The sequence below is a fragment of the Morone saxatilis genome, unplaced genomic scaffold, assembly GCF_004916995.1.
Source record: "Morone saxatilis isolate NCDOM2014 unplaced genomic scaffold, NCSU_SB_2.0 Contig4, whole genome shotgun sequence".
Lineage (NCBI taxonomy): Eukaryota > Metazoa > Chordata > Actinopteri > Moronidae > Morone > Morone saxatilis.
In genome coordinates, this window is record NW_023339984.1 from 12,945,332 (window position 1) to 12,956,398 (window position 11,067).

The window sequence follows — 11,067 nt, forward strand, 5'->3', positions numbered from 1 at the left end:
TTAGGTCTCTGAAGTCAAATCTAATCTTAAGATTCAGATTCAGAAGTTCACATCTCTGCTTGTTTGGTATATTGATCATCATCAGAGAGCAGTTGAACGACCAAATGTGTCATTCTGATCAACATCAAGATAGAAACACAACATCAACATTTCTTTGTGGATTTTTTCTAATGTTTGCTTTCAATCTGTCCGTAGGCTCAAAGGAAGGAGTTTTACTTTTTCATACAGTAACCATATTCACCCCATGGCTATTATTGTAAACATATTTAACCCCAGAGCCATGATTTTTCTGTGATTACAGCAGCGTGAGTCAGAGCTGGAATACATAAGGGCTGGAAATGCACTTTCTCCTCGATGATAAATAGGTGCCTGACATTTTAGGCCCAATCATAGTGCAACCAAGGCAAAGCACTTGAGCTAAGCTAGAACAATACACCGCCTTCAATTTACCCAGAGTTCCACTTGTGCACTCTAAAATGAATAATCCTATAAATTGCTCCAGAGAACAGCATAGGCACAACACATAAATACATGGTTATGGAATTAATGAAATCATTCTAGTGGGGTATTTGGGCTTGAATTTTTCTTTATGTATTTGTTGCATTGTTGTTGTTTGAGGTCTCATTCTGGTTTTATGTTGCGCTGGAATTTTGTTTGTTTGGGTCTGAGAGGCCCTCGTGTAAAGATGGTTTATACATTAACAAGAGATTTAATGCATTTGAGTGCACGATCTACACTAAACAGCTGTGTGTTTGTTTGAGTGTTATTAGGGAGTTAAATGTGTTCTTGTGAGAGCATGTAGCCTGATACCCCCAATGAGTGGCCATTTTGTGACATGTTTGTTAGCTGTTTTCTGTGTAGAGAGGCTTTACTTTCTGTCTAACGCTACGTTGATGTAAAGCAATAGCAAATTGCAAGTGTCATAATGTCATTTTATACATTTAATAATATGTAGCATTTGTCATGTCAGGGTAAAAAAAAAAAACTGCATTTACTCAGGGTTGTTATGTTGAATGAGAGACTTAATTTTCAGACACCACTGCATAATATAGTGGCAAGTCAGTGGGTTTCTTTAAATTGTTTTTTATGTCAGTAAATGCCCAACCTGTGAATCTTGAAGCTTTTATGTGTCTTAAAAAAGTGGCTAAATGAGACTACAGAGTTTGGTGATGGTAAATGTCAGCACACCAAACATGGGGACTTATGCCTTCACAGACATGTGTGTTCATACTAGTGCCCTTGCAAACTACTCTAACTCAAACTTTCCAACATGTTTATTTTAATTACATGATTTAAATAAAAGTTGAAAGTTGTCGTGAAGTCATGGGACCGTGGTGTAGATCGTCCATAGCTTTTTACTTCTGCTGATCGCACTTAGGTATCATAAACATTTGTTTGTCACAGAGCTCATTTTCTACAACAATCTCAAGTCCAATAGAAAAATCCTATTGGTTTTTTGTTGAAGGAACCAGGAAAATGCCAACTTCCTTGTTGGATTACAAAAATACATCCCTGCAGCACTCTATTGATTAAAATGGAGGAAAGAGTAGTGTGGGAACTGAGCTTCTAGTGCAGTGGATGTTGAGGGTAATACTAAAATCTCACAGGAAGTTTATTTTATTTTTAACTTTCTCTCCATTGTTGTTTAGTATTTGTCACTCTGCCATGAAATGGGGTTAAGAGTGTCTCTGCACCACCTGACTCGCAGATGCATGCAGTAAGTTTGTCTCAGGAGTAAAGAGTTAAAGTAAGTAATTGGAAGTGAAATAAACTTTAAGTGTTTGTTGACAACCTCGTTATGTTTTCTTTCTCTTTCTGCTATTTTATTCTGTGGTCATTATGTAGTTGTTGTTATTATTATTATTTACTGCAATTATTATAATGATGCTTACAATTAACCATGATTATATGAAAGATAAGAGCAACAAAAAAAGGCGGCAAAGATGTGAGAGGAATGACGGAGTGCTGCTGGGGCAGCTGGTCTGGAGGGCCGCCTCACAGCAGGCGCCGCCATGGCAACAGCAGGTCATAATGACAGACAGACAGAGGGGCACACAGCATCGTGATTGCTTCAGTCACATTCCTATCAAACACACCGCTTTGCATTTAGTTTTTGTTCCTCTGAGAAGCAATTTGTCTATTCATTTAGGCAGGCGTGCCGGATGGAGGTAATTTCAAACGACTGATTGCAGGCTGAAATGTCTGGTTTGGGTCTTCGGGGAAATAGAAACCATTTAGAATCAGAATCTTAATTGAGAAACTGTCGCTGTGTGTTATGTATTGCTGCTGATGAAGAGTGTGTGTGTGTGTGTGTGTGTGCATTGGTCTAACATTCAGAATAATTCAAGCCAGTGCATATCTGAATAAATCTGCATTGAATAGAGAAATGGCAGAAACAAAAAACACGTTCACTTGCAGATGAATTGAAATCATTCAAACTTTATTCATCATGTTCACCGCCCATCACTACAAAGCTTTGGGGCCCCTAGCTCTGATTGTCGTTAGCCATTTGTTCAGAGCCCCGTCACCCACCCCAAACTCTTCAACTCAATCGCCAAAATGAAAGAAAAGTCTTCTCAGTTCACAGATAAGTCCATGAACAGAGGATGGAAATAGATGATGAGCAGATTAAAAAGGCAATGGAGGAAAATACATACATACAAGTATGCCACTTTCACCCGATGTCGATGAACTGTTTCTATTTTACTCTCCTGCAACATAAAATCTCAGCAGAGACCCAACAAAGAAAGAGTTTAATTTTCTGGTCAGGCAAAAACAAAAAAAACACAAAAGCTTTGCAATGTCACTCTAAAAAAAAAAAAAGAGGGAGGGGCAGCTAATGTGAGGAGATGTGATTTTAGCATACTGTTTTACAGCCCCTCTGGCATTTTCAGTGAAGAATAGCCGACACTTTAGACACGACAGCATGACCATTACTGAAACTCTCTCACAAGAAGCAGAACAGCCGGGCGAACGACTCGTACAATCAAAAGAGCACTTAGAGAGACTCAGCCAGGAAGAAATGGATCATATATAAACAGTTGAGGGGAAATAAAAGCATATTTTTCAGTTGGCTCCCAGTCAGACACAGACATGGGCGGAAGAGTATTTTCAAATACCTACTCTGATTGTACTTTTTAGCTTATTTATCGATATTTACCACAGTTTTGATTTATGCATTTGACCATTAGGAGCATTATCCCATGTATGCATTTCTACTGACAGTACCTGAACTCCATCATAAGGTTATAACCATGAAATTGTGAAATAATCCCACCAAATGTTAAAACTCAGCTTTTTGTTATACAATGTTATTTCATCCTGCCTCGTCTCACAGTTACAGTTTGTTTCTGGTCATTTTTACTTTTAAAATGTGTCCGTCTAATCATCCAAACACAAGCGACAGCCAATTACTTCGCCGCCTTTGTCCTTTTTGTCTTGTCTCGTTTACAATAAATGACTGCGTTTATTGAGGAAAAAATGGTGTGAAATAAAAAAGCAGGCTTTGAAAAAGAGACATTTTGTTATGAAATAAAAGTGAACAGCTGAGTGTTATTTCACAGTTTTATGATTAGATGTTTGGACTGTATTTATTCAGATGATTGTTTTATTATTTTATTTGAGTCATTTAATATTGATCACTTTAGGTATCAGTAAATGTTTGATGAGCAGCAGACAAACACATAAATTAATTTTTTTCTTGTCATTTTATAGCAGGTTGAAGCAACTCAGGAGTTTCACTCAAAGCCAAACTGCATTCTGGCACGTAGCAGCTGAATTCAAACTAATTCACATATTATTGAAGGTCAGCATAATCATCAGACTGTTGGTGATATTCTATATTTCTCCGCCTGTCAACAAATCCCATGAAAAAGACCAAACCCAGCAATGAATTGAACCAACTAGCAATGAAGTCAAAGCCTGATATATCGTCCATTGTTGTAAGAAAAAATCTATAAAAAATCAGGGCAGGTTATTTAAAAAAAAAAAAAGTCTCTTATGCACTAAATGTATATTCATCCACAGCTGTAAATACACAATTGGCCACTGTTTGAGTAACCATTAGTGCCCAGCAGTTTTAGTAAATTATGGAGCCTTTTAAAAAATTAAACTACATATTTGTGACCTGCTTTTAAAAAAAATACATCTTCAGCAGGAACCAATGCACTTGACAGAATAGGGAAGTTGGCAGGCAGACAGTACACATTGTTGGTTTTGGTCATTTTGTGGGATTTGTTGTTAGTGAGAAAAACATATAAAAATGCCAGCCTTATCCTTGAAAGTGAGTGGAGCCGTTTTTACAGTGTTTGTACCTTGAAGAAATATTACACATATCTGAACACATTCCAAATAACAGTAAATAAATAAAAACTACTGTGCATCTCGTGCTTTCAAAGCTGAGGTTCCCCGGTATGTTTAGATAAGCACACTTTGAATTCACATATTCATACACAGTCACTTCATAAAACTGTTTATCCGCTACTTTCCTCCCGCTCCACATTTCATTCCTGTCAGAGCAGCAGTGGTTGTGTGTTTTTCATTATTGTAACCTACAGCACGAGAGACTCCAACCACAAAAGCATTGTGTGGTTGAGCACTTAAGCACGGCTGAATGAAAGATTAATTTTAAAGCGACTACACTTGTTTCAATGTGCGGTTTTCAGAAGTGGTCTGTAGTTGTGCATTATGTAAAACATGTATAGAATGAATTTTTTAAATCATTGTCACATGTCTTGTTCCATCTCTGTTGCCTGAAGTGGTATGCTGAACATAAGGGTCCACTAACTGGATGGCAAAGAACAGTTTTTCATTCATGAAAAATAACTGTTAAAAATACAGTAATGGGACACTTCATGTCCCGATAATAAATAATACATAGTCTTAATAAATCTCACACACATTACTTCCTTTTGTTGCCATGCCAACTTGGCTGACCATGGAAAAAAAATACAACATGACGCAGAGAGAGCCACTTCCTGGCTCACACACACACTCACTCACACACACACACACAGACATCCTTCCTCCGCCCCTCAGTTACTTAGCAGTACCCTGCTGATCATAAGAATAAAAGAACATAAATGACACATTAAATATGAGGAGAATGCATTAAAAATGGATCACAGCTGAGATAAGTGATGACATTTTAAGATCCCAGCCGACCCAGCCGGCCCACCAGCCTTGCGAGGCTTTAAACATCATACAACGACACTCTCGCTTTGTCCTCCTGCGCTTCTGGGTTCAGAATGAGCAGCTCTTGCCTGGTCCTCGTATTCTTAATGAAAATGTACGGCTGTGTAACCCAAGAATATGGGCCATAGAGGGGCCATGAGAGGAGACGATTAAATATTCAAACGCCAAAACCCACAGGCTTCAAGTCTTTGTCCTGTCAAGTTGTTTTACGTTTTTGTTTTTGCCAATGTGTGCGGCGTGGGGTTGCTGGTAGGTTATTAAATCCATGCCTTTCATACAGAACATAGGCCTGGAGGTCTTATTGCAATAACACCCAACATTAAAATAAAACCACACATCCAGAAACCTTGAATCGACGTAAAGTCTCTACAATGTGACATGTGATGTCAGTTGGAGGTTTGAGGGGGACCGGAATCAGGGGTGAACCGGGTTGAAGAAAGCAAGGTGTGAGCACTGCTCTGTGGCTTAAGAGCCTGACCAGAGGGTAGCAGCAGGGATGAGAGGATGGAGAGAAGGATGCAGGCAAGAAACCAAAGGGTCGTCCGCTGAAGGGATACAGTTCATGTCTGTGTTCAGTCTCTGTGTGAGTCAGAGGGTTGCCAAATTGAGAATCCAGCAGTCTTTAGGCATACCCTCTGGGTAAGATCTCTCTCTCTTTCTGTCAATCTCACTTTTTAACCCCCCCTCCCTCCATTGCTTTAGGCTTTAGAGTTTGTAAGAGAAGAAGAAGAAGAAGAAGAAGAAGAAGAAGAGGAGAAGAGTTGTTGATTGTGCTGTATTAATGGTTGGAGGTTATCTCAATGTCTGTCTGGCCTCTTAGGAGGCTCTTTGGAAGCCTGACAGCTGATCCCTTTATGTCATTATGTCTCTCTCAAGGACTTTAAATGGCATATGTTAGTGAGAGAGAGCAAAAGAGAGCTTGAGAAACAGAGAATGAAAGCAAGTAACATGATACTATACCAGTGTGATACACACAAAGCCCACTCTGTGCCTCACAATAGGCCCGATATCGCCACTTCCCTATTGAGTCCCGGTCGCACATAACAGATTTGCTTCAAAGAACCACTTTCACCTAAAACCCTCTCCCCTCCGCTGTGGTTGGGCGTGCAGAGGCGTGCAAATTGAGACGAGTCCTAGTGTAGATTTCTCCCACCCTTGTGTGTGCCAACCCTGATACTTTTTCACAGACCAGAGAGGGGAGAGATTCAAGTTCATGTCCGGATATGTCTAACCCCCTTTCCCTCCTTTACACTCATTTATTTTTACCACAAACTCTGTCTGGAAGGGACAGGAGAGACATTGATTTAGGAACCCAGACTTTTTTCCCAAGGACGCCCTTGTTTCCAACACCCCCAACCAACCAAGCAGCATTGTCTCAGGGTCAGGATGGGTACAACAATGCAGTCTGTTGGGCAATTATATTCAAGTCTATATTTTTCAGTTTATGAGGCCTGGGACTGTGAGGAATTAGGCCCTAACTTTGTGGTCCGACCTTGAGTTCCTGCAACGGGCTTTGAGGTGGAGGTGGACCCTGTGCCCGATGCAGGGCCAGGGGCTGCAGGGGGCGGTTGACTGCGTTGCACTTGAGGATGCCGAGGAAGGACTGCACGTATGGGCTGCTGGAGGGGATGTGACTGCTGTGGAGACCGGAGCTGGTAGCCTCGGCGGTAGCGCAGTGATTGGGAACGTAGGAGCACCCGTGTGTACTGGACTTCAGGCATGATGAGCTTGAGGCAGAGCTCCTGGGCCTGGCTCGAGAACCCACGGCTGAGATTTACCGGGAGGTCGTAGCCCACAATGTCGACTTTTCCACTAGGCTGCCAGGGGCGGAGATCCTTGTTTTTGATCTGGGCAGCTGACCGGAGAAGTGGCATCCGCCCACCGAAGCAGCTTCTCATTAGCCTCTCCTGGGCTCGCCGAAGGAGTCGCACTTCCCTTGCCACACAGGCTGGACCCAGAGCTGAAAGCTGGCGCCACAATGAAGCGTTGAAGTGGTCGTAGAGACGTGCATCTAAGGAATTCCAGGCACGGATCTTTGAGGGAAGACCTGGTGTCAGGCTCCGCTTTGAGCTTGGTGTCCGCATGTTGAGCTTAACATACAGGATATCATCGAGATCCCAGGAGAGGAGATGGCGAAGGAGAACCAATGACTCATCAAAGTATTCAGCAATCATCACCAGGGAGAAAACTCGCTCTACCTCTGCCAGAAAGGCCCGCGCATACGCCACATCTGTTGCTGGGCGATCCTTGTCTCCGCCCAGGTCAAAAGCCAAGGTGTTGCGTGCATACATGGAGTCCTTCTCATCTGGACGGTAGTAGCGCCAAGGCTCCTCTAAGAAAGCCTCCAGGGAGCCGTTGGGGACCCTCTTGAAGCTCTGACAGTACTGGTTGTAGTAACTGAACAAGGATTCAAACATGGAGCCAGGCTCTCTCAGGATTGTGATATATATTGTGTCATTGGGCATCAGACGCTGCAGCTCTGCCTTGTTGAAGCGCATGTGGCTGGTGATGATGTTTGGCGGTAGCGTGTGCGGGTGGACAAAGTGAGAAGTGAAGGAGCGCGGGTAGCAGAACTGGTGACTGCAGGCCTGCACAGGCAACGCCACAGTGAGGTTGTTGCGCTCTGCAAAGCGAAAAAGCAGGTTCTGCATGGTGGTGCTGGCCGTTTTGTGGGTCTTGAGGAAGGCCACATTGGTGTGCTTAGGTTTCAGGCCCGGGGCAGGGTGGGAACGGAGGGCAGGACAACCGAGGTGGAAGGCCTCCATGGTCCTGGAAGAAGAAAAAGAAAGTGTAATAATGTATTTGAAGCTCCATTAGCTCCAAAAAAAGGAGTAGCTACTCCAAATAAAAGTGGTGACATTAGAGACACGATTGCACAGACACTGGACAGAAAATGGAAGAAACTGAAATGTAAGACAGGACAGAGGTAGTTTGACAGTAATGTAAAAGTCAGGGCACATGTGGGGAATTAGAAAAGAGATGATAAGAAATAGGATGAAGCCACTGGTGTATTAGAAAGTGAGAGTTCAAGATGGTGTATTCTGAATTGTTTATACTGCTGGGTGATAAATCAATATCATCATTTATTGACTTTGAATCATAGTGTGATGATATCGAATGAATGAATTCGCAGCTAACTGTTACTAAAAATTAGTTTTTGTGTTAAAAATGTAAAGAGTTTTGTCTGATGCAAATTGATTATTTAATTTTAATTTATGATTTTTTGATGTGTGAGTCCTTATTGTGATATCTATTATTACTGTAAGTATTATTATCGTGATAATGATTTCAGCCATATGCCCCAACTTTGCTACCTACTCAAACTAAAGTAGGCACATTTTTGCATTTGCAATGTGATATTGAAAATGTATAACAAGTAAAATACTATAATAAACAGAAAATAATCCGTATGAAAACTTACTTCTGTGCCTTATCAGTGTCATTGTAGCCCATATCTAATGAATATTCATGATACGATTTTACCATAGCAAAGGAGCTAAATATAAAACACAGAAGTCCAATAATATGTAGCATTGGGTGCATATATACTGAATACTCTACAGTATTACAGCATGTAGTATTCAGTGGAAACTGAACTAAAGGGTCAGATGTTGAAAAAGTGTAAAAAAAAAAATGTCTGAGAAGTAGAGAGATAAAGTGCATAACAGTAACGTTCACTGAAAAGAGAGTAAAGACAGTAAGGGGGAAAAGGTTTTAAGAGCAAACCGTTAACGTTGAAAAGAGTACAAGAACAGAATACAGTCAAAGATCTACAATCCTTCTACTTTTATAATTGGTCCCTCAGCCCACTTGTCAGTGTATCTGCACACAAAGTCTCCGTACATATTATAATAAGCCAGTCCCTCTGTTAATTGGTATTTAAAAGGAAAAGACAGGAGCTGCCATTGTCAGACTTTTCATTGCTATTAGCGCCATATGGACTCAGAGAGATATAGAGGGTACATAATGAGAGCAAGTGCATGTTTGCATGTGTGGGCATGTATCACTCACCAGCTCAAGTGACCCCCATGGTGCAGCAGAAGACTGACAGTACTGATGGCAACAAAGACCAGGAATATCTTCTTCTGCGACATCTCTATCTCCTTCACTGGGACTGTGGGAGGTAGAGAAGAAGAGTGAGATGAATAGAGAACACAGGTGAAGGTAGAGCAGGAAAGTACGAGAACGGCGGCAGCTGGAGGTGTAATGAGAAAGTGAAAATGAGGACGAGGAGGAAGGAGCATGCCGGTAAAAATGGGGAATTAGGCAGCGAGAGTGGAAACAGGAGAAAGGTTCAGAGGGAGAAAAGATGAAAGGAAGCAGACGGGAAAAGTGGAAGGACAGGAAGAAAAAGGGAAGAGAAAGCGACAAAGACGAAGAGACTGATACGATGAGGATTTATTCAGCAAATAATGGCTGGGATCCATTAGCGGGAGAGGGTAGTGAGGCTTGGCTTTTGTCACTCTGTAATAATACAGTGAATGATACCTTCATTACCTTCCACAGCTGTAATAGTCACATTCACTCTTACACTCTTTTATATTCTCTTGGCTCACACCCTGGACAGATGGCCGCGCATTAGGTCCTGTCAGTAATGAGGGACATGCATATGTGAAAAACCAACAGCACTTCACAGTGAGAGTGCTCTGTGACAGAAACTCCCCGTGTCACTTGACCCGCGCCGCCAAAACGCTACGACAGCAATGGAACCTGGGAAGGAGTCCAAGCCTCTCTCGACGGCATCTCACTTGCATAACAACAGTCGACGTCTCTCTCCTTGATTACACTGTCCTGTCACCGTCACACACACATGCCAACAGTCACGAAAGTCAGCTCACATTACTCAAGGCAGTCGTATTTTACACTGCGTGTGCCATTTGGTGGATGCTTTTATCCGAATCATGGTGGAGGAGCATGAGTGCATCAATTTTGAGCTTGGATGGTCCCAGCAGGAAACCAGTGACCATGGCGGTGTTACTGCCACCCACTCAAATAAACGGGATCATTAAGGGTTTGCTGCACAGACAAGGATTTTGGTATGGGAGTAAAATAAGCGTTAAATCTGGCCAGACATATTGGTATTTTGATTTAGAGTCATCTAGTTTGCTTTCAAATCAAATAAAAATTTATCTGTATTTGGTTTTTTTTGGGGGGGTGGTAAATTGCTTGTCTTCCTTGACCAAAAGCCCAAAATAAATCAATACACAATCATATAAAAGAGAAAAAAACTGCAAATCCTCACATTTGAGAAGCTGGAACTAGCAAATGTGTGGCATTTTTTACTTAATGATGACTCAAAACCATTAATCAGTTATCTAAATATTTGACCCAAAACTTTGCAAATTGACTAATTTAAATTTCAGCATAATGTTTTAATCAATTCAATGCATTTTATTTCTAAACCAACTGTTAAAAAATGGAAATCTGGCTTGCAGGATCATTAATGAATAATAAGTCACAATAAAAACAACTAAAACAGTGAAACAACAGAGTCATCCATCAGTGCTAAATACAAAGCTCATAAATGGAGATGGGACCACACTGCATGCTCAAACTCTGGTGAAGAAAAATGAGCCCCGGGTTCTAAGTAGGATCAAGATATACGTTTCCCAAAAATAATAATTAATCATTCAGTGAAGAATTGACAGCTGATCTCATTATTAAAGATTAAGAGAGAAACATGAATACTGACATTCCACTTGAGCAGCTGGGATTGTGCTGCTTCGGTGGTTGGGCTCAGTAGGGATGTGCGCAAACACACACAAATGCACAAAAACACTAAGCCTTCGCTGATTCTAAACAGGCACTAATGCTCTCACACAAATTGGTGCACAGATTGTTGTAGACACAGTTTGGTTGCTTTTTGGCTAGTTA

At 41.4% G+C, this 11,067-nt stretch overlaps 1 protein-coding gene across 1 annotated transcript; it reads right to left on the reverse strand.

Annotated features, from left to right (window-relative positions):
* Positions 1–2,419: 2,419 nt before the first annotated feature.
* Positions 2,420–9,326, reverse strand: gal3st3 (galactose-3-O-sulfotransferase 3). The gene is made up of 2 exons (XM_035674891.1): positions 9,205–9,326; positions 2,420–7,962 (listed from the first exon to the last, which is right to left on the reverse strand). Exons 1-2 carry the CDS (start codon positions 9,285–9,287, stop codon positions 6,636–6,638), a joined length of 1,410 nt encoding a protein of 469 aa, XP_035530784.1. The 5' UTR covers positions 9,288–9,326; the 3' UTR covers positions 2,420–6,635.
* Positions 9,327–11,067: the final 1,741 nt, after the last annotated feature.